Source organism: Mesoplodon densirostris, chromosome 11 (genome assembly GCF_025265405.1).
Source record: "Mesoplodon densirostris isolate mMesDen1 chromosome 11, mMesDen1 primary haplotype, whole genome shotgun sequence".
NCBI lineage: Eukaryota > Metazoa > Chordata > Mammalia > Artiodactyla > Ziphiidae > Mesoplodon > Mesoplodon densirostris.
In genome coordinates this window covers 47,567,356-47,591,527 of record NC_082671.1, presented here as the reverse complement: position 1 = coordinate 47,591,527, position 24,172 = coordinate 47,567,356, and the positions used below count along the sequence as shown (strand labels likewise).

Genomic DNA, 24,172 nt, shown 5'->3' with positions numbered 1-24,172 from the left:
GACTGGAGTTATGGTGTTTGGGAGGAAAACCACAGAGATGACGTGTGCCCTTCTCATCACATCATATCCAGGGTACTTGCTATGAACCAGACTTACTACTGTCGGTGTTACCTTTGATCACCTGGCTGAGGAAGTGTTTGATTGATTTCTTGAGAGTAAAGTTACTCTTTTCCCCCATTTTTAGACTGTGCTCTTTGCAAGGAAGTCATTGTGCACATCCCACACTTAGAGGGGTGCAGTTCTTCACTCCTTCCTTGATTGGGGAGCACCTATGAAACTAAATGAAATTCTTCTGCCTAAGAGTTGTCAGTCATCCCTTATTAATCAATTTAGTCAATCACTTATTCATATCAATGGAGACCATGAATAATTATTTCATAATTTGGATTATAATTCAGTACATTATTTATTTGTCTATCTATTTATTTATGGCTCAAGTTGTTCCAATTTGTCTATTAGGAGTTCTTGCAGGGTCTTTCTGATTATTTCTTTACTTCTTGGCACTGAAAGATGCTGCAGAATCATCTTATGTATATATTCCACCCCATTCCTAGAATCAGTCATTTCTCCTTGATTCCTAACAAGAGAACTTTCTTTCCTAATGGTATAAGGCAGAATTCTCCAGAGAAAAAGCCTGTGATTAGGGACATGGACAGAACAGAGACTGGAAAAAGTGACTGGCCCTCAGGAAGATGTTGACAGACCAACCTGGCACTGTATCCTGAGTTTTCCATTGCCCATTTGTAAAAGTCAAAGGAAACCAGGGCACAGCTGACAGAGGATGCAGGGCTATCGCTTTGGAGCAGCAAGGACCCTACTTCTTTGAGTCTCTGTGAGAGGATTACGCGGTAAGGAAGAAGGCATTTCCATTCTTATTTTGCCTCCACACTTCAAAAAATCAACACATGTGCTTTGTGTCTGAGTCTTTGGATCATGAATTTGCCCAGTGTTTCCAATTTTTCCCTGTCAAAAGGATTATCGGGATTGATAACCATGAAGTACAACTTCCTGCATTTGTACTATTTCCTCGGGACACATTGCTAGAAGCATAATTTCATTTCAGAAGTATGTACATTTAAATTACTCCTGATACATGTTGTCAGGCAAGTTTCTTGGTCATGAGGAATTTCTAAGTATAAATCAAATATCTTACTCTCTAGTCAATGTCCTTCTGATCTACTTGGACTGTAATATGATTCTCTGGGGAGTATGGGTATCCACTGGGGCAGGAGGAGGTAGACAGTTAGAGACCAAGTCAGAGAAACGAATCTGCTGGCACCTGGTAAGGGCAGTGAAAACAGACTTTACTATGATGATGGACCTGATCCCTCCCGCTTCATTTGCCAAACTCTTCTCGGAGGACTCCTGAGCAACCAGATGCTAAGTTGCTGTTTGTCGAATTCTCTAAAGGAGGGGGGTGAAGCACATGGGGATTGGGAGTATGCTTCATTCCTGAAAAGGCATTTGCCCGATGAAAACCACAAGAACCATTGGTAACAAAGCAAGACAGTATGAAACAACGCATTATAGTATAAATGTGCTTTATTTAGCAATACAAGTGAGCAAAGAGCAGAGGAAGCATCACAGGGATACAGACCCCCGTACATCATAGAACTAGTCACTTGTGCTGTCATGATCACTGCAAGGGAGGAGCACAACACCTGTGAGATGGGACATACTGGGCCAGTGAAAAGCTAGGGGGATTGCCCTGTTCTGGAGTAGGACCCAGACAGGGACCTTCCGATGGTGAGCAATGGAAGCTCAGATGCAGCAGGTGTTGGCAGAGAGGACATGAGGGCACTCATCAACTTCCGTTCTAACTCAAGGAGTAAGAGAAGAAAGAAGCAGGAGAGAGGAAGCAACTGGAGGAAAGGACAGTGAAGCTGGAGAGGGAGGCTGAGACGTTGTGGGACCACGAGCCCATGGCAGGCGTTCAACGCTTGTAGCCCTTCCTGCCGGAGGAGGAGGTGGTGGTGTATTTGACGGTGCAACTGCTGCCCCCGGAGGAGAAGAGGCCACCCGCCATGGCTCTGCCGCTGCCGGAACTGAAGCCACCTCCACCGCTTTGACCACTGCCGTAGGAGTAGCAACCGCCTCCGCCCACGGCTAAGCCACTGCTGGCACCGCCGGCACCGCCATAGCCACTGGAGCTGGTGGACTGTACCACGGCTGGAGAGGCAAGGGGACAAGGCCGTGACAAGACATGGTGAGCCCACTCTGCCACACAGAGTCCAGTCAGAAGAGCACAAGGGGGGGGAGGGAGGCAAGTGAAGGTACTTACAGATGTTGACTTGTCCAGCGCCTTCCCCATACAGCCTAGGAGAGAGGAGACACAACCATCATGAGACCACAGAGACAGAGCTGGACCGGCGTGGGAAGCTTTGGCTTGAGGAGAGCCCACGGGGAACGTGCCTTCTACGTGGCTTTCTGGGAGTGGCATTATGGCCACGACTAGAGTGCCTTCCACTGGTGCTCACTGGCTGGACACCTTGGAGATGGCCCCAGCTGTTTGAGGAGGTTGTGTGACTCACCTGCACTCCTCGCCCTCCAGCAGCTTCCTGTAGGTGGCAATCTCCACGTCCAGAGCCAGCTTGACATTCATGAGCTCCTGGTAGTCCTTCAGTAGCTGCGCCATGTTCTGCTTGGCCTTCTGCAGGGCGTTCTCCAGTTCGGCCAGTTTGTTCTTGGCGTCCTTGAGGGCCATCTCCCCCCGCTGCTCAGCATCGGCGATGGCGGATTGCAGGTTGGTGCACTAGAGGGGAAGATGGGCAGATGAACCTGCAATCTGGACTCCTGAGGAGACGAACCATGGTTCTTCTTTCCCAGTGAGGAAGAGCTCTAGAGCCCAGATTCCATGGAAAAGGGGGTTTGATTTTTTTGTCCAGTCTTTTTCCGTTCTGCAAACCTGAACTAGGCTAGGAGCTCCCTATGCGCCTCTGTGTTAACCACCCTAATGAGGATGGAGGTGGTGACTGCTGGAAGATACTACAGCAGACCCAAGACCAGGGGACATTGGAAGAAATGGACCCACTGGCTTCTTCTGAATGTTGACAGTTTGGGTACGTTCATGTGGACGCACACTAACTCACACAAAACCACAGACACCCACAGTGAGGAGATGATTTCACTTTAAACTGTTGCCACCTTGCCTTCCTTCCACTTCACATTTTTGGAAAACCCTCATTTGTCCTGTGTCTTTTCTCAGCTTCTTTTTCACATCGAGTCTGAGCATATTTGCAGCAATCTTCCTCACACTTTCTGGCCTGGCCTTTTCTTTGCCAACTTGTGTCTTGCATTCCCAAATCAATCATTCCTCTTATGGAATCTCATTTCAGTGCCTCAAGACTGTATCTTTGTACCGCTGACCAGTCGGGATTGGTCCTGTCATGCGTTTGTTTCCTGCTCTTGGGTTGGGATCCATCTCTCTAACCTGTGGGAACTCACTAAGGGAGGAAGTACATGTCCTCCCCTCCCTGCTGTTCCCTCAGTGCCCAGGAATTCCCTACGTGGTGGTTGATGATCCCTGGTGGTCTAGGAAGGAAAGGATGCTTTTCTCCTCCATGGTCCCCACCATACCTGCTTCTTGACATGGTCGATCTCAGATCTCAGCCTCTGGATCATGCGGTTGATCTCAGAGATCTCCTGCTTGGTGTTGCACAGGTCATCCCCATGTCTGCAGGCCGACACCTGCAGCTCCTCGTACTGTAAACCAGAGGGATAGAGGATGGTGTCAATGGGCTTCACAGGACACTAATCAAGGTTTTCACAAATCGAAGCTAATGGTTTCTCCACAAGGCGTTTTAAGAAAATTGGTGTTACAAGGTCATGGACACTGTACACCCATCACACACCACCCTTGGTAGGAACGCTGACTGCCTGGTTCTCTTCAGGACCAGAACATCCTCTGTACTGTTTCTGAGAACCAGCATCAGGGTGAAGCTAAAGCAAAGATCCCTTGGCCTTTATCTACAGTAGCTTTTGTCCTACATTTAGGTTCTTTGACTTACTAGACTTGGACATACATACTGTAAAGATCTACTCTGTTGGTTCAGGGTACACGTTCTTTGAGAGGACCCCCGCTTCCTAGATGTAGATTTCCCCAGTGAAGTCTCAGGAAGCCTTGGTGCTCTTCAGGGAGGGGGCACAGGGATTCTTCATCAGCTTCCCCCTCACTGCTCACCTTGCACTTGTACCAGGACTCAGCCTCCTCCCGGCTCCTCCGAGCGATCTCCTCATATTGGGCTTTGACTTCAGCGATGATGCTGTCCAGGTCCAGGGTGCGGTTGTTGTCCATGGAGAGGACGACAGAAGTGTCTGAGATGTGGGTTTGCACCTGAGACAGTTCCTGCAGAACATGAGATCGTCAGAACCTCTTTTCCCATGACGTTTACAGAGATACCCAAGCCTAAGATTTTCCATCCTTTGCAAATCTCTTTAGATTCAATAAAACAGAGTGTGGAAAGATGCTTACTGCGTCATAGAGGGCTCTGAGGAAGTTGATCTCATCTATGAGAGCATCTGCATTGGCTTGTAGCTCAACCTTATTCATGTAAGCAGCATCTACATCCTGGGGAAGAAGCCAACAACTTGGGATCAGATGAGCCAAGCCCTCCTTCCCCGTCCTCTCCTCCTTTAGTCTCCCTGATTATTCTTTTCTCAGAGTCCTCTCCTTTGGCAAAGAAACATGAACCCCTGATCTTACTCATCTCACCTTCTTCAGGTTCACAAATTCATTCTCTGCTGACATGCGCTTGTTGATTTCATCTTCATATCTGGAATTAGAAAGGGTAAAACCTAATTGAGTCAGTGGTGAAGATGATACAGAAAAGGCAGCCTGGGATCCCAATTTCCCACAACGGATATATCCAAATGGAGCTTTCCTGCCTGTAAGCCTAAAAGATGAATTCTGTGGTCCCTATATTGTTTACATCTTTACTCTCCCCATCCACCTGTATGGCCCTTTTGTTCTTCGGGGTTTGTGTTTAGGCGAGCATTGTGGTTTCATTTCCATGGACTCGTTTTACTAAGAATCATGCCCTCATTTGGACCTGGTCATCTAATAGACTTGAAGCATGGGCTTCAGGAAACTGAGCCCTTTTCTCTCTTGTAACTCACTTCTTCTTGAAGTCCTCTACTGTGTCCTGCATCCCCCTGAACTCTGAGTCCAGGCGGCTTCTCTCCGCGGCAAGGCTGTCCAGCTGTCTCCTGAGATTGTTGATGTACTGCTCGAACAAAGGCTCCAGGTTCTGCTTCACGGTCGTGGTGCCCTGCTCCTGCAGCAGGGCCCACTTGGTTTCCAGGACCTTGTTCTGCTGCTCCAGGAATCGGACCTGGAGAAAGACAAGATGGTTATTTGTCCAACAAAGGAAAGAAGGAAGGAAGGAAGGACAGAAGAGAGGTGAGTTGACTGTCCCCAAGCAGATCTGATGGTCCCCATGGTTCTGGGCTACTCCAGAGCATGTACAGAGGCTCAGGCTGACAGTTCTGCTCCCCTGACTGTTTTCCTTCACACCACACAGATCTCACTGGCCAAGTTTCCCCAGGGAGCTATCAGATAGTCCCTCTTCTCGATTATGGAGCCTGTCAGTCAGTGACTTTCAACATTTCTTTTCTTCCTCTTGATAAGCACAATCACAAATGTACTTTAAAATAGTATTTCTCTTGTATATTGCACAGAGTTATTTTATAGAGTGGATCTCAGTTAAAGGGATGTCAAATGTTTAGAATCTAATGTTTAAAATCCAACCCTATTGATGATAGGATTTAATCTTCTTTCCCATCTAGTGCATGGGTCCTTCTAAAACAAGCTCCCTTAATGCTCATGATCTGGTTCTACAAGTTAATTATGTCTATGCACATATACATGTTTCTGAGTCTTTTTTTCATGGCATTTCCTTTGGTTTTTTATCTTCTTTCCTTCCCCGCCGCCACCCCAACTAAGGCTCAAGTGCTGTTTCCACTGTAATTCCCTTTTTAATTTCTTAGACCCTTCAGAAGATCAAGCTAACTCATTCCATTCTCTCAGTTCCTTTCCTTTGCTTGAGGGTTATCAAGAGTGGAGAATGCTTCCCAGGCAGGAATGAAGACATTTAACGGATCAGTAGTTGTAAATGATTTTTATCGCCTTCTACCTGTGGTCCACATGGAGCCTGTCCTGCATCCCAGTGGAGAGCTAGCCCGAGTCCCCTCCTCCCTCTCTCCCGAGTCTCCCCCTCCCTCTCTCCCAAGTCTCCCCCTGGTAGGACATTGATTGTGTCTCTCGACTGGGGACTCTGAAATCCCAGTGGAGGGCAGGTGCTCCCAGCTCACCTTGTCGATGAAGGAGGCGAACCTGTTGTTGAGGGTCTTGATCTGCTCCCGCTCCTGAGTCTTGACTTGCTGGATGGTGGGGTCGATTTTCAGGTTGAGGGGAGTCAGGAGACTCTGGTTGATGGTGACCTCTTGGATGCCTCCAGGGGGGCATACGGGGAAGCCAGGGCCCCCATAGCCACCACCAAAGCCAGCTCCACCACCGAGCCCAAAGCCACCACCAGCTCCACCACCGAGCCCAAAGCCACCACCAGCTCCACCACCAAAACCAAATCCACTCCTGGCTCCGCCTCCAAAGCCAAAACCGCTTCCAGCTCTGCTGCCGTATCCACCACCGAGGGCACAGCTGCCCCCTCCGAAGGAGATCCTCTTGGAGCCCCCCACACCATAGAGGCTGCGGCTGCCAAAGCTAGCTCCTCCACCCACTCCAATGAGGCCACCACTGCCCCTGGAGCAGGACATGGGCACGCTGCAGAAGCCAGAGCGGCCGACCCCAGGGACTCTGGCTGAGCCGGCCCTGAAGACTTTACGGCTGCTGCTTTGGCTTCTCACGGTGGATCTGGAAGTCATGGTTCCTGAAGTCGAAGAGGCTGAGGAGGGCGTGAGAGTTGGAGGGTAGAGCTGAGAGGAGCAGATCGGTGAGACGAGGTTCGCAGCAGTGGCTTATATATGGAGAAAATGGGCTAGGCTCATTGCTGGAAGGTGAGCCTGCAGGTTGGGAAGGCTGGGCTTTACAAACAGTGAGATCACCCCCAGGCACTATGAAGGTATGAAGTATGAATCTTGCTTCTTTGGCATCCTTTACTCGTGGAGAAATTCTCCTGGCTTCTAGCCTTGACTTGATCACAACACAATAAGTCTGGATGTAAATTTACTGAAGTCATGTGTTAGTCATGTTCTCAAACAAAGGAGACAAGTTGATCTGTGATAATTGCCCCCTCCTTCTGCTTACTCAGACACTGTTCTGCATGCCCCTTTCCCACACAGTTTTTCTCTTCCACCAGCACCACCCTTCCCATCAAGTTGGACTGCCTCTGAGAGCTAATAGGCATTTGCCCTGTGGCCTGAGCAAGAAGTGGCTTGTGGCGTTTTTCCGCCATGTTTGAACCTGTCCTTCTGGAGCTCCTGGCTGCTTTTCTGGTGGCCTGACCTGGGAATGGGGGCTACTTTGGGGACATGACCCTCTTTCGAAAGGCAAGAGGGACAGAGGAGCTGAGTTTTTACAGCATAAGAGCAACTCTGTCCTGTGTGGAATTGGCAGTTTCATGATAGGATAGGAGATCACCCAAGCCCACCCTGCCCAGAGATCTGACTTCTTGTGATTTCTACCTATGCCTGCACCTCCCTCCCTAGTGTTTGTTTTCCCATTGACCTGATGACCCTGTACATTTTTTTAACCAAATGAAATTCATAGACACCTTTTTCTCTGTCTTTTTGGAATGTTAACTTAGAGCTTAATTTAAAGAAGCTAAAATGAGTAGGACAAAAATCATTAAGGGAATTCACTGCATTTTGATGCCCATAGATTCTGACATTTCTTAAGAATCAAGAATTATATATCTTACTGTGGTGTGCACAGAAAGTTGAGGGGCATATAGAAGCAGTGAATCATAAAAATGTGCCTTTACAAGTGTGATGATGTCACAAGTAAATTCCAAATTTATATTTCTAACCTCAGTGCTTGAAATCTCAAATCCCCAGACACATTCTTAGAGGGTGGGAAGGCTGTCAAGTGAGAATGGTGTTTGGTTTATGGGGAAAGAGATTCATTTCTTAGTCCATACATTAAGCACTAAGAGGAATGTTGAGAGCAATTGTAGGCATGGTGATTTATGAGAATATCTGGTTACTTGACAACCAAGGGAGGAAAGACAAACTCCCCTATTGAGATGAGCCTGAGAAAAGCTCTTGTGACTATTTTATAAACAATTCAATCTCTCCAGTGTTATGGAGGCACAGCATCCAGGAGAGCAGGGCATTCCCTACCCAAAGGAGTGCTAACTCAGCATCTGGCAGGAAAGAGGCACCTTCTCAAGGCAATGGAAGCAGCTCCCCTTCCTCCACCCTGGTTGCACAATGCTTTACCAAGAAATGTGATTCCACCCAGTTCTGAGAAAGAAGCTTTCCTTTCCATGGCATGGTGTTCTGAGCTACGCTCTTGGGATAGATTCTTTAGACTTGGCATGGATGAGGCCAGGAGAGGAGGAAGGGTTGGCAAGTCAAGTTGGAGCAACATGCATTTGTCCAATGTCCTGTGTCTATGTTAATGTCCCATGTCTGTGTCTGCTTTCACATTGCAATGGCAGAGTTGAGTAATGGTTGCAACAGAAGAGTGTATGACTGGCAAAGCTTAAAAGATTTATTAGATGGCCCTTTAAAGAAAAATGTGCCAACCCCTGGTTAAGAGCAAGGGCTCTGGAGACAGAGTGCTCAGGCTCCCGGGCTCCCGTGGTCTTTACGCAAATTACTTATTTTTAGAGCTCTAAACTGGGGGATGAAAATAGTACCTATCTCACAGTGATGTGAGGATTACATGAAATAATTCACGTAGAAGTCTTAGCACAGTGTCTGCACATAAGTTCTCAATGAAGATGAGCTAATATCATCATTATAATGGAAGTATGAAGAAGTTTGGTGTGTTCAGGGACCCACAAGAAGCTTCAAGAACAGAACACAGGGACAGCCTGCATATGTCTGGGAGGGGTGGGGAGAAAATGAGACCAGTGTTGCAGGTTTGTGCCACATTAGTAAGGCCAGAAGCTGCAGGTAGAAGTTTGTCCTTGCTCCTGGAGGCCATGCAGAGGCACGAGATCAGAAGAGTGATTTGCAAGCTCGCTGGCACTCAGAGCAGCAGGCAGGGAAGAGCTCTTCTCCAGCAGCAGCTCCTTGCTCAAGGGGCTGGAAGGAAGCGGTGGTCAGAGGAAGGCAGCATCCAAGTCCTAGGAGAGAGCGTGGCAGGCTGCCCTCTCCCTCCTGTGGAGTCAGGTTCTCTGCTGTAACCCTCTTCCGGGTCCTTATCTCTCCTCTGGGCTGTGCACACGGGGACAGGCTTCTGTCAAACAGCACAGGTGATCAGATCAGTTCCTCTTTTAGTACTAATTGTATATCTTTTCCAGGGTGGGAGCAGACTCATCCTCCAATGAATTATATAATTCAATTGCAGCAGGAACATCACATTCAACCATTTAGCCTATCAGAGGATGATTTAACTTCAACATATTATCCAATGTGAAATTTGGCATGTGCACCAGATAGCATCAGCAATGTAAAGTATCATGTTTGTTTCATTTCCTGACACAAGTATTTCTCCTATTGGTAGATTTATAAGTCATTCATATATATATATACTTTCTCACCCCCCCCCCAATATTCCCCATCACCACCTGCCAGGGAATGCTGTTCTAGGAACCAATTCCAGGGACCCTGACCCTGAGTCATGTCCACTGAGAGGGCTCATGAGAGATGATGAGGGCTCCTGAGAGAGTGAAGGGGGAGTCAGGCAGGAGGGACCCTGTGGCTGATCCATTTCTGTCCACTCTTTTCAAGTCCCACTACTCTTAAAAGGTCAAGGGCAAGTGGTTCATTTGCCCTTGATTTTCTCTATCTTTCTTTGTCTGGGTGTGGGAAGTGTGCCGTGTTCCCTAACCCATTTTTAGACTGCCTCCCTGGACTAAGCTGTACTTCTTCCCTCTTCTGGAATGCAGTACTCTGCCTTCTTCCCCTGTTTTAGCGCCCAGGAGAGGGTTGTGTTCATAGGCAGTGGGGACCCACTGGATGTTTAGAGAATTGACTTCTCAGATGAAATCTTCCCAGTGATCCTGAATCATGTCCCATGGTGGAGCACAGGGGAGTTATATTTTCCCAGAGGAGAAAACTGGGGAAGCCAGACCTTCATAATAAGATTAAAACAAAGAATGATAATTCAGGCAACTATGTGAGAGAAACTGAAGCAAAGCTCCATGAGTAACTCCAGCAACAGCCAGCCTCCTCCTCAGCAGACTGCTGAACCCAGCCTCTACTCTGCTGGGAGAAGCTCCATCCAGGCTGGTGGTGTCCCTCATGGCCATGGAATGAGGAAGGCCTTTGTTCTAGGGCCCAAGGATTAAACTGTACTCCTTGCATTTTTCCCAGCATGGAGGAAGGCAGGAGGGATTCCCCTGAAGGCTGAGCCCATGGAAAGTCTGCCTCAAGAGGATTTGCCTCGTCTTTCTGCCTCCCTGGATGGAGCTGGCAGATGAGAATGAGGAATAGGCCATTGTCACATTCCGTCAAAAGCTTAAGACTAAGTGCCTAATCCTGCAAGACCCAGAGCAGGATGATGCTGTTCAGAGGGAATCCCACAGACCCAGTCTTGTCCCTGGGGAGCACCCATTGAAAGAGAAACACATGCAACCACACATGTAAAGGATAGAGACATTAACACTATCAGGGACCAGGGTTCTTAGCCTCCTTAATCAATAGAAATTGATCAGAGGTCAGACAAGAAATTCAGGCAAGGCTTTATTGGGACCCCTACTGCAGCAGTGGGGAGTGAGAACAAGTAACATATTTCCTTGCTAGCTCAGGAGCGAGCTTGTTCCTTATATAGGGTGAAGGTAGGGGTGTGTCTAGGGGTCGGGCTGGAGGGGTGACTTAGTGATTTGGCCACCCCTTTGGTGGTGTTGTGTGCAGGGGGCATGTGCAGTACCCTGCTTTTGCTCCCAGCTCTTCAGAAGTGGAAGTTAGGTTTGTTTGGTCTTTTTGTATCTTGTTGTCCATAATTTGCCCCAACTGCACATATACAGTTATTTTTAGTCCCTTATAAGTTTCTTTGTATTTTGTTGTTCAAGGAGACGTTTGTCCAGGTGCAAGCACTGCAGCAAAGGGTGCCAGGTACCAGGTCCCAGGTCCCAGCCTGTCTCAGCACCAAAATTTGGAGTGGAAAGTGCAGCCTTCTATGATATACAGAGTTGTTCAGAAAGTATTGAAACTTTCAAAATTGTATTACTTAGTAACCATGCTGTATATAAACATGTAGTATGCACTAAACAGTAGAGCTTCCCTTGTATATCTCAATTTTCACACACAGAGTCCACCCATTTTTGGCAGAGAGCACAGTGATGGGGTCGCATATCTGGATATGATACCTGCGTGGCTTTATTCACAGCTGCAGGTAGTTTCTGACAACTCCGTCTTCCAGCAGGATGGGGCTCTACCTTAAGTCAATCGTGGGTTCCAGATGTCATGGAAAGAACACCTTCCACGGTGCTCAGTGATATGCTTGGTTCAAAGTATTGACCTCTGGAACTACAGTCCGAAGTCTCCAGATGTCACTCCATGTGACTTCTAGGGGGTGTAAGTCAAGAACCACGTGTTTGTCCCACCTCTTCCTCATAGCCTGGAGGAGATGAAGGGAAACTTGTGGTTGCCATTTCAACTATCAAAAGTCATATTCAACAAAGAGTCTGGGATGAGTTGGTGCAATTATTAGCCTACAGAATGGAAGCATGTCATGTGCCTTGAGGGACAAAAATTGAGTGTTTGTACAGTTATAGAAAAAAAAGCACCTCCGATTTGTCCTTTCAACTGATTTTGGTACCTCTTCTTATAAAACCTAGTTACTGAGTAATACATGTTTGGAAATGTTCATTTCTTTTTGACTCGCCCTGTATATACTGGTATTGGGTAGGTAGGTGCACTTGAAAATATAAGTCACTGATAAGTGCATCATTGGGCTGGGACTGAAGGCATATTTGGATGAAAGGGACAACATTTGGCTTTCCTAATTGATGTGGGGAAACTAGTTGGAGGAGTAGGAGCAATTGGTATCTCGTGAGTGAGGCATTTTAATGCTCTGAAGCAAGAGTGATGCAGGAGGTGAGAAGTGTTTTAGAGAAGATGTGAGGATGGGGAGAGAACAAGCTGAACCCCAGGGCTAGTGTGGAGTATGCCTGGGATGAGCAGCAAAAAAGAGCATGGGGAAGAGGACAAGGGGCTAGAGCCTCCTTTGTCATATGTCCTCAGTCCTCGGTAGGAACAGAGGTTGAAGAGAGCCAAGCCAGGGCTCCAGGGGAGACCAAGAAAGTGCCCAAGAAGAGTTACCAGTGGACTGGTTTCTTTCTCTCTCCACTGCCTCCCTCACATCCTTGCCTCCCTTCTTATGTCTATCTCCTCTTTGAGCTTCTGGTTTTCACCTCCTCACCTCTGCAGGGTCCACCTCTCTATACTGTGTCATTAAAAAAAAAAAGTATAGTTGGGTGAAAATTCTCCAACATTTTAATAAGATACACGAAGTATCTGACTTAAATAATATGAGTGATTAGAAAAGATGCACCTTATAGGATGATGTCTTACTACATCTGCCTTCTGGTTAAACTCCCTTTATTTCAGTAAAGGGGAAATATTGGTTAATTATGAATGTACTGGGTAATTCTCCCCACCAATTCAGGATGATTTGGAGTAATTCCTACCCCCAAAAAGTTCATCTCAAAACCATCTGAATGTCCTAGAGAGAAAACATGCCTCCAACTGTCTCCTCTGAGATTTCTTGGCATTCAATGGCTACTTCCATTTGTTAATCCTTTATAATCTTACTTTAAACCTAGGGTTGGAATTAGTAACAGATCATTGATACTCTGGCACAAGTCTGTAGAACTAACATTGCAAAGGAGACCTCAGGTTGGATCTGATACATTTAGCTTCCTTCCGATTTTCCTCTGCCCTTCCCTCAGCCACTTCCAGAAAATAGCTTGAATTTTTCCGATAGGCCCAGAAGAACATTCAAGATGGCTAGAAAAGTTTGGACCCTGTGGCAGAAACTGTTGATCTATGATTTATGATTGGCTAATCTAGATTCCATTCCTGATTTACTTTTTTCTTTCCCGTTTCCACTTTAGAAATTTGAAACATGAAATATTCTTTCTCTTAAAAATTTTTGTGTTTATTGAGGTATAGTTTATATACAGTGAAATGCACAGATCTTAAGTGTGGTGTTCAAATAATTTTGACAAATTTGCTCACTTCTGTATCCACACAATATCAAGACATAGAGCACTTCCATTCCTCCAGAAAATTCCTCTGTGCCCTTTCCCTTTAAGCCCACTGCCTAAAGCAATCACTGTTTTGATTTTTCCACCTTGAATTAATTTATTTTAGAATTTTATATAAATGGAATCACACAGCATTTACTTACATATTTATAAATATATATGTATATATTTGTGTGTGTGTAGTTTTTTCAGTCAGCAAAATGTTTTTGAGATTCATCCAGTTGGTTGTGAATATTGGTAGTTCATTCTTTTTATGGCTGAGTACTGTACCATTGTATGAATAAACCACAGTTTCTTTACCCATTCTGACTTGTGGGTTCCTAAAATATTTCCAATTTGGGGTTACCGTCCATTAAACAGTTATGAGCATACTTGTGAGTCTTTGTGTTGACATATGTTTCATTTTCCTTAAATAAGTACCTAGGAATGTAACTGCTGCATCAAGAGGAAATGTACAGCCAGCCCAGCCAGGCACATCTTATGTGTATATAACCAGAGCCATAGAAAATTCCATTCCTCTCTCTCTCTCACGCACACACATACACACACAGATGAGTAAACGTATATCAGTTTTCTAAAATGGTTGGATCATTTTTTAACGTTAGACTTTCATTTTTAGAGCAGTTTTAGGTTCACAACAAAATTGAACATGATGTAAAGAGTTCCCATACACTCCCTGCCCCCTCACACACATAGCATTCCCCACAATCAACATCCCACATCAGAGTGGCACAGTTTCTACAGTCGATGAATCTATACTGCTATAAACATCATGTACTGGTTTTTGTGTTTTTTTATTTTATTTATTTTTTTATACAGAAGGTTCTTATTAGTTATCCATTTTATACATATTAGTGTATATATGTCAACCCCAATCTCCCAATTCATCACACCGCCATCCCCCCCCCCGCCATTTCCCCCCCTTGGTGTCCATATGTTTGTTCTCTACATCTGTGTCTCAATTTCTGCCCTGCAAACCGGTTCATCTGTACCATTTTTCTAGGTTCCACATATATGTGGATATACGATAGTTGTTCTTCTTTCTGACTTACTTCACTCTGTATGACAGTCTCTAGATTCATCCACGTCTGTACAAATGACCCAATTTCGTTTCTTTCTATGGCTGAGTAATATTCCATTGTATATATGTACCACATCTCCTTTATCCATTCATCTGTTGATGGGCATTTAGTTTGCTTCCATGACCTAATAGTGCTGCAATGAGCATTGGGGTGCATGTGTCTTTTTGAATTATGGTTTTCTCTGGGTATATGCCCAGTAGTGGGCTTGCTGGGTCATATGGTAATTCTATTTTTAGTTTTCTAAGGAACTCCCATACTGTTCTCCATAGTGGCTGTATCAATTTACATTCCCACCAACAGTGCAAGAGGGTTCCCTTTTCTCCACACCGTCTCCAGCATTTGTTGTTTGTAGATTTTCTGATGATGCCCATTCTAACTGGTGTGAGGTGATACCTCATTGTAGTTTTGATTTGCATTTCTCTAATAATTAGTGATATTGAGCAGCTTTTCATGTGCTTCTTGGCCATCTGTATGTCTTCTTTGGAGAAATGTCTATTTAGGTCTTCTGCTCATTTTTGGATTGGGTTGTTTGTTTTTTTAATATTCAGCTGCATGGACCATTTATATATTTGGAAGATTAATCCTTTGTCCATTGATTCATTTGCAAATATTTTCTCCCATTCTGAGGGTTGTTTTTTCATCTTTTTTGTAGTTTCCTTTGCTTTGCAAAAGCTTTTAAGTTTCATTAGGTCCCATTTGTTTATTTTTGTCTCAATGCTATGAGATTAGAAATCAGTTACAGGGAAAAAAACGTAAAAAAGCACAAACACATGGAAGCTAAACAATACGTTACTAAATAACCAAGAGATCACTGAAGAAATCAAAGGGGAAATAAAAAAATACCTAGAGACAAATGAAAATGAAAACATGATGATCCAAAACCTATGGGATGCAGCAAAAGCCGTTCTAAGAGGGAATTTTATGGCAAAACAAGAATTTTTCTTGTTTCAAGAAACAAGAAAAATCTCAACGAAACCATCTAACCTTACACCTAAGGGAACTAGAGAAAGAAGAAAAAACAAAACCCAAAGTTACCAGAAGGAAATAAATCACAAAGATAAGAGCAGAAATAAAAGAAATAGAAACAAAGAAAACAATAGCAAAGATCAATAAAACTGAAAGCTGGTTCTTTGAGAAGATAAACTAAATTGATAAACCATTAGCCAAACTCATCAAGAAAAAGAGGGAGAGGACTCAAATCAATAAAATTAGAAATGAAAAAGGAGAGATTACAACTGATACCGCAGAAATACTAATCATCCTAAGAGACTACTACAAGCAACTCTATGCCAATAAATTGGACAACCTGGAAGAAATGGACAAATTCTTAGAAAGGTATAGCCTTCCAAGACTGAAACAGGAAGAAATAGAAAATATGAACAGACCAATCACAAGTAATGAAATTGAAACTGTGATTAAAAATCTTCCAAAAAACAAAAGTTCAGGACCAGATGGCTTCACAGGTGAATTCTATCAAACATTTAGAGAAGAGCTAACACCCATCCTTCTCAAACTCTTCCAAAAAGTTGCAGAGGAAGGAACACTCCCAAACTGATTCTATGAGGCCACCATCACCCTGATACCAAAACCAGACAAAGATACTACTAAAAAAGAAAATTACAGACCAAAATCACTGATGAATATATATGCAAAAACCCTCAACAAAATACTAGCAAACAGAATCCAACAACACATTAAAAGGATCATACACCATGATCAAGTGGGGTTTATCTTAGGGATGCAAGGATTCTTCATCATACGCAAAGCAATCAATGTGATACACAATATGAAAAAATTGAAAAATAAAAACCATATGATCATCTCGATAGATGCAGAAAAAGCTTTTGACAAAATTCAACACCATTTATGATAAAATAAACTCTCCAGAAAGTGGGCATAGAGGCAACCTACCTCAACATAAGAAAGGCCATATATGACAAACCCACAGCAAACATCGTTCTCAGTGGTGAAAAACTGAAAACATTTCCTCTAAGATCAGGAACAAGACAAGGATGTCCACTCTCGCCACTATTATTCAACATAGTTTTGGAAGTCCTAGCCACGGCAATCAGAGAAGAAAAAGAAATATATGGAACACAAATTGGAAAAGAAGAAGTAAAACTGTCACTGTTTGCAGATGACATGATACTATATATAGAGAATCCTAAAGATGCCACCAGAAAACTACTAGAGCTGATCAATGAATTTGCTAAAGTTGCAGGATACAAAATTAATGCACAGAAATCTCTTGCATTCCTATACACTAATGATGAAAAATCTGAAAGAGAAATTAAGGAAACACTCCCATTACCATTGCAACAAAAAGAATAAAATACCTAGGAATAAACCTACCTAGGGAGACAAAAGACCTGTATGCAGAAAACTATAAGACACTGATGAAAGAAATTAAAAATGACACAAATAGATGGAGAGATATACCATGTTCTTGGATTGGAAGAATCAATATTGTGAAAATGATTATACTACCCAAAGCAATCTACAGATTCAATGCAATCCCTATCAAATTACCAGTGACATTTTTTACAGAACGAGAACAAAAAATCTTAAAATTTGTATGGAGACACAAAAGATCCCGAATAGCCAAAGCAGTCTTGAGGGAAAAAAAATGGTTCTGGAGGAATCAGACTCCCTGACTTCAAACCATACTATAAAGCTACAGTAATCAAGACAACATGTTACTGGCACAAAAACAGAAATATAGATCAATGGAACAGGATAGAAAGCCCAGAAATAGACCCACGCACCTATGGTCAACTAATCTATGACAAAGGAGGCAAGGATATACAATGGAGAAAAGATAGTCTCTTCAATAAGTGGTGCTGGGAAAACTGTACCCCTACATGTAAAAGAATGAAATTAGAACACTCCCTAACACCATACAGAAAAATAAACTCAAGGTGGATTAGAGACCTAAATGTAAGACTGGACAGTATAAAACTCTTAGAGGAAAACATAGGAAGAACACTCTTTGACATAAATCACAGCAAGATCTTTTTTGATCCACCTCCTAGAGTAATGGAAATAAAAACAAAAATAAACAAATGGGACCTAATGAAACTCGTGTACAGCTTTTTGTGTGGACATAAATTTCAGCTCATTTGAACAAATACTAATGAGTGCAATTGCTGGGGTGTATGGTAAGAGTATGCTTAGTTTTATAAGAAACGTCCAAACTGTCTCCTACGTTGCTGTATCATTTGCACTCCACCAGCAATGAATGAGAGTTATTGTTCTACATCCTCGTCAGCATTTGGTGTTCTCAGGGTTTTGGATTTTCACCATTCTAGTAGGTGTGTAGTGGTGTCTCATTGTTTTAACTTGCATTTCCCTAATGAAATATGATGTGGGCATTTTTTTTCATACACTTAATTTGTCATCTGTATATCTTCTTTGGTGAAGTATCTGTTAAGATCTTTAGCCTATTTTCTAATTAGGTTGTTAGTTTTCTTATTGTTGAGTTTTAAGAGCTCTTTATATTTCAGATAACAGTCTTTTTATTGGATATGTCTTTTGCGAATATTTTCTCCCAGTTTGTGGCTTGACTTACCATTTTTTGACAGTGTCTTTTGCAAAGCAAAATTTTTTAATTTTAATGAAGTCCAATTTATTAATTATGTCTTTCATGACTCATGCCCTTGGTGTTGTATCCAAGTCATTACCAGGTCATCTAGATTTTCTCCTATGTTATCTTCTAGGAGTTTTATGGTTTTGCATTTTACATGTAGGTCTATGATGCATTTTGAGTTAATTTTTGGGAAGGGTGTAATATCTGTGTTTATATTAATTTATTGTATGTGGATGTCCTGGTGTGCTAGCACCACTTATTTTAAAAGATTATCTTTTCTCCATTGTATTGCCTTTGTTCCTTTGTCAAAGATCAGTTGGCTATTGTTGTGTGGGTCTACTTCTAGGCTCTCTATTCTGCTCCATTGACCTATTTGTCTATTCTTTCAACAATACCATACTCTCTTGATTACCATAACATAGTAAGTCTTGAGACTGTGTAGTGTCAATCCTCCAACTTTGTTGTCCTTCAATAATGTGTTGGTTATTCTGGTTCTTTTGCTTTCATATAAACTTTAGAAACAGTTTGTTGATATCCACCAAATAACTTACTATAATTTTGAATGGAATTGCATTGAATCTAAAGATTAAGTTGGGAAGAACTGACATCTTGACAATATTGAGTCCTTCTATCCATGAACATGTAATAGCCCTTTATTTATTTAGTTCTTTGATTTTGTTCATGAGAGTTTTAGTGTTTTCCTCATATAGATCTTCTACATATTTAGTTAGATTTATATCTAAGTATTATATTTAATTTGGGGGGATACTAATGTAAATAGTGTTGGGTTTTAAATTTCAAATTCCACTTGTTCATTGCTGGTATAAGCAAAACAATCAACTTTTGTATATTAACTTTGTATCCTAAAACCTTGCTGTAATTGCTTATTAGTTCTAGGAGTATTTTTAATCATTTCTTTTGGATTTTCTACATAAACAATCAAGTCATCTGTGAACAAAGATAGTCTCATTCTTTCTTCCCAAACTGTACACATTTATTTCCTTTTCCTGTCTTAATGCATTAACTGAGAATTCCAGTACAATGCTGAAATGGAGTGGTGAGAGGGAACATCTTTGCCCTGTTCCTGATCTTAGTGGGAAAACTTCTATTTTCTCACCACTGAATATGATGTTAGCTGTAGGTTGTTTGTAGATTTTTTGTCAGGTTGAGGAAGTTCCCCTCTATTCCTAGCTTGCTGAGAGTTTTTATCATGAATGGTGTTGGATTCTGTCAAATACTTTTTCTGCATCTATTGATATAATCTTGTGATTTTTCTTCTATAGTCTGTTGATGTGATGGATTATATTAATTGATTTCTGGATGCTGAACCAGCTTCATATACGTGGAATAAATCCTACTTGATCATGATATATAATTCTTTTTATACGTTGTCAGATTTGATTTGCTGATATTTTATTGAGAATTTTTGCATCTAAGTTCATGAGAGATATTGGTCTATAGTTTTCTTTTCTTGTAATGTCTTTGATTTTGGTATTAAGGCAATGCTGACCTTGTAGAATGAGAAAATATTTTCTCTGATTCCATCTTCCAGAAGAAATTGTATAGAATTGGTACAATTTCTTCCTTAAGTTTTTCACCAGTGAAAAACTTTCTGAGTTTCATCAGACTCAGAAACCATCTGAGTCTGATTCTATTTGTTTTGGAAGGTTATTAATTCTTGATTCAATTTTTAGACAGATATAGGCTTATTGAGATTGTCTGTTTCTTCTTGTGTGAATTTTGGCAGATTGAGTCTCTCAAGAAATTGGTCCATTTCGTTCAGGTTATCAACTTTGTGGACACAGATTTTTTCAGAGTATTCCTTTGTTATTTCTTTAATGTCCATGGGATCTATAGTGATGTCCACTCCTTGGTTTTGAGATTAGTAATTTGTGTTTTTTCTCTTTTTTTTCTTAGTTAACTAGGCTAGAGGCTTATTGATCTTATTGATCATTTCAAAGAACCAGTTTTAGGTTTCATTAATTTTTTCTATTAATTTCTTATTTTAACTTCATTAACTTCATTCATTTCTGTTTATTATTTCTTTTCTTCTACTTATTTTGGATTTATTTTGTTCTTCTTTTTCTAGTTTCTAAAGGCGAACACTTGGATTATTGATTTTAGACTTTTCTTCTTTTCTAATATATGCATTCAGTGCTATAAATTTCTTTCTAAGCACTGCTTTTGCTGCATCCCACAAAATTTAGTTGTTATACTTTAATTTTCATTTAGTTCAAAGTAGTTTAAAATATCTCCTGAGATTTCTTCTTTGACTCATGTGTTATTTAGAAGTTTGTTGTTTAGTCTCCTCATTTTTAAAAGATTTTTTGGCTATCTTTCTGTTATTCATTTCTGATTTATTTCTGTTTTTGGTCTGGGAACATAGATTGTACGATTTCATTCTTTCTACCCTGATGAGTGTTCCATGTAAGCTTGAGAAGAATGTGTATTCTGCTATTGTTGGATGAAGTATTCTATAGATGTCAAATATATCCAGTTAATTCATGGTGCTGTTGAGTTCAACTCTGTCCTTATTGAGTTTCTGTCTGCTAGATTTGCCCATCACTAATAGAGAAGGGTTGAAGTTTCCAATTATAATAGTAGCCATCTATTTCTCTGTACCATTCTATCACTTTTTGTGTTATGTATTTTCGTACTCTGTTATAGGTATGTACATGTTAAAGATTGTTATATCTTCTTGGAGAATTGATCCCTTTATCATTAGGTAATACCTCTCTTTATCCCTGATAATTTTCCTTGCTCTGAAGTCTACTCTTTCTGAAATTAATACAACTACTCCAACTTTTTTTCAGTTAGTGTTAACATGGTATATCTTTCTCCATCACTTTACTTGTAACCTATATATGTCTTTATATAAGTGGGTTTATTGTAGACAACCTATAACTGGGTCTTTTGTTTTGATCCATTCTGTTACTCTGTCTTTTAATTGGTGTACTTAGATCATTGCTGTGTAAAGTGATCATCAATATAGTTCAATCAATACCATTTTTGTTACAGTTTTCTAGTCATTGCCCTTGTTCTTATTTTTGTTTTCCACTTTTTTTCTACCTTTGGTAGTTTTTGTTTGTTTGTTTGTTTGTTTGTTTGGTACACGGGCCTCTCACTGTTGTGGCCTCTCCAACTGCGGAGCACAGGCTCCAGACGCGCAGGCTCAGTGGCCATGGCTCACGGGCCCAGCCGCTCCGCAGCATGTGGGATCTTCCTGGACTGGGGCACAAACCCGTGTCCCCTGCATCGGCAGGTGGACTCTCAACCACTGCGCCACCAGGGAAGCACCTACCTTTGGTACTTTAAATTGAGCATTTTATATGATTCCATTTTCTCTTTTTTCTTAACATATTAATTATACATCTTTTAAAAATTCTTTTACTGGTTGCCCTAGAGTTTGCAACATACATTTATAACTAATTCCAGTCTGCTTTTAAATAACAGCTGTACTACTTCATGAGTAGTGCAAGTTCCTGATATTAACCAAGCATTCCAAATTCTTTCCTTGTATTGTTGTCATTCATATCATTTGCACATAAGCTATAAACATTGAATATATTGTTGCTGTTTTTATTTTGAACAGGTATTATCTGTTAGATCAACTCAGAATAATAAAAATGAAAACTTTTGCTTTACCTTTACTTATTCCTTCTCTAATTCTCTTCCTTTCTTTATGTATATTTGAGTTTCTGACCCATATCATTTTCTTTCTCTGTGAAGAACTTCTTTTAACATTTCTTGCAAGTCAAAACTGCTAGCAAGAAATTTCCCCAATTTTTGTTTATCTGAGAAAGTCTTTATTTCTCTTTCACTTTTTTTTTTTTTTTTTTTTTTTTGCGGTATGCAGCCCTCTCACTGTTGTGGCCTCTCCCGTTGCGGAGCACAGGCTCCAGACACGCAGGCTCAGTGGCCATGGCTCACGGGCTTAGCCGCTCCATGGCGTGTGAGATCTTCCCGGACCAGGGCACGAACCCGTGTCCCCTGAATTGGCAGGTGGACTCTCAACCACTGTGCCACCAGGGAAGCCCTCTCTTTCACTTTTGAATGATAGTTTTGCAGAGTACAGAATTCTAGGTTGGTGTTTTGATTTCCTTTCAACATTTTAAATATGTTATTCCACTCTCATCCTGTTTGCATGGTTTCTGAGGAGAAATCAAAGGTATCCTTTGTAGGTAAGCTGTTTTTTCCTCAAATATTTTTTTCTTTATCTTTGATATTTTTGCAGTTTGAATATGCCTAGGTGTCTTTTTGTTTGTTTGTTTTTTGTGGTTCTGTTTTGTCACTTATCCTGCTTGCTGTTATCTGAACTTGGATCTGTAGTTTGGTGTCTGACAATAATTTGGAGAAATTTTCAATCATTAATGCCTCCAATATTATTTCTGTTTCTGTCTTTTTTTCTCCTTCTTCTGGTATTCCCACTGCACGTGGGTTATACCTTTTGTAGTTATTCCACAGTTCTTGGATATTCTGTTCTTTTTTTTTTTTCTCTTTGCTTTTCAATTTTGGAAGTTTCTATTGACATATCCTCAAGTTCAGATAATCTTTCCTCAGCCATGCCCCATCTACTAATGAAACTATCAAAGGCACTCATCACTTCTGTTATAGGTTTTTTGTTTGTTTGTTTGTTTGTTTGCTGTACACGGGCTTCTCACAGCTGTGGCCTCTCCCGTTGCGGAGCACAGGCTCCAGATGCGCAGGCTCAGCGGCCATTGCGCACGGACCCAGCTGCTCCACGGCATGTGGGATCTTCCCAGACCGGGGAACGAACCCATGTCCCCTGCATTGGCAGGCGGACTCTCAACCACTGCGCCACCAGGGAAGCCCTGTTATAGGGTTTTTGATCTCTAGTGTTTATTTTTATTCTTTCTTAGAATTTCTATCTCTCTGCTAATATTATCCATCTGTTCTTGCATACTGTCTTTTTTCCCATTCGTGCCTTTAGCATATTAGTCATAGTTATTTTAAATTCCTGGTCTGATAATTCCAATGTTCCTGCCATATCTGAGTCTGGTTCTTGTGCTTGCTTGTTGTGTCTCTTCAAACTTCTTTTCTTTTCTTTTTATTTTTTTTGCCTTTTAGCATGACTTGTAAATTTTTGTTGAAAGCCAACCATGATGTACTGGGTGAAAGAAACTGTGCTATTTATTTATTTATTTTAATTTTTTGGTGCAATTTTTTTTTTTTCAGTACACGGGCCTCTCACAGTTGTGGCCTCTCCCATTGAGGAGCACAGGCTCTGAACGTGCAGGCTCAGCAGCCATGGCTCATGGGCCTAGCCGCTCTGCGGCATGTGGGATCTTCCCGGACTGGGGCAAGAACCCGTGTCCCCTGCATCAGCAGGCGGACTCTCAACCACTGAGCCACCAGGGAAGCCTGAAACTGTGCTATTTAAATAGGCATTTACGCAGAGCACAGGGAGATCAGCTCGGTGCTTTGTGACTGCCTGGAGGGGAGGGATGGGGAGGGTGGGAGGGAGGGAGATGCATGAGGGAGGGGATGTGGGAACAGATGTATATGTATGACTGATTCACTTTGTTATAAAGCAGAAACTAATAAAAAAAATAAAATAAAATAAATAGGCATTTAGTGATGTGGTGGTAAGGTGTGGGGGAAAGAAAGCATTCTATAGTCCCGTGATTAGGTCCTGGGTTTTTTTGAGCTTGTGCCCCTGGGCTGTGAACTCCACATGTGCTTCTCAGGGTTTTTTTTTTTCACTCCTCAGGTGGGACAGGATGGCTAGAGGAGGCTGGAGACAGGTATTCTCTTCCCCCAGGTTGATTAGGTTCTGACAAAACTGCAGCAGTTTAGACTCTTACAATACAGTTGATCCTTGAACGATGCAGGGATTAGGGGTACCAGGCCCCCATGCAGTTGAAAATTTGTGTGTAACTTTACAGTCGGCCCTCTGTATTTGCAGTTCTGCATCCATGGATGCAACCATCAATGGATCATGTAGTATTGTAGTATGTATTTTCCTGGGTTGTGGCTTGCTGTTTTGTTTTCTTTGTGTCTTATGGGCAGAAGTTTATTTTTTTTTAAGGGAAGCAGTTTTTTATGATGTTTAAGATATTTTGCCTATCCTCGGGTCATAATGATATATTCTATTTTCTTCTAAATACATTATTTTACCTTTCACATATAGAACTATCATACAACTG

General features: G+C 42.0%; 1 protein-coding gene across 1 annotated transcript; it reads right to left on the bottom strand.

Moving 5' to 3' along the window:
• Window positions 1-1,933: 1,933 nt before the first annotated feature.
• Window positions 1,934-6,879, bottom strand: LOC132498970 (keratin, type II cytoskeletal 6A-like). The gene is made up of 10 exons (XM_060113281.1): window positions 6,615-6,879; window positions 6,310-6,563; window positions 5,116-5,330; window positions 4,712-4,772; window positions 4,472-4,567; window positions 4,181-4,345; window positions 3,577-3,702; window positions 2,532-2,752; window positions 2,282-2,316; window positions 1,934-2,169 (listed from the first exon to the last, which is right to left on the bottom strand). The coding sequence occupies exons 1-10, from the start codon at window positions 6,877-6,879 to the stop codon at window positions 1,934-1,936; spliced, it is 1,674 nt and encodes a 557-aa protein (XP_059969264.1).
• Window positions 6,880-24,172: the final 17,293 nt, after the last annotated feature.

Coding starts and splice junctions, on each gene's coding strand:
- LOC132498970 (XM_060113281.1), bottom strand. CDS start 6,879: ATGACTTCCAGATCCACCGTGAGAAGCCAAAGCAGCAGCCGTAAAGTC. Junction 4,346..4,471: donor TCAGAGCCCTCTATGACGCA/GTAAGCATCTTT, acceptor CATGTTCTGCAG/GAACTGTCTCAGGTGCAAAC. Junction 2,170..2,281: donor CGCTGGACAAGTCAACATCT/GTAAGTACCTTC, acceptor TTGCCTCTCCAG/CCGTGGTACAGTCCACCAGC.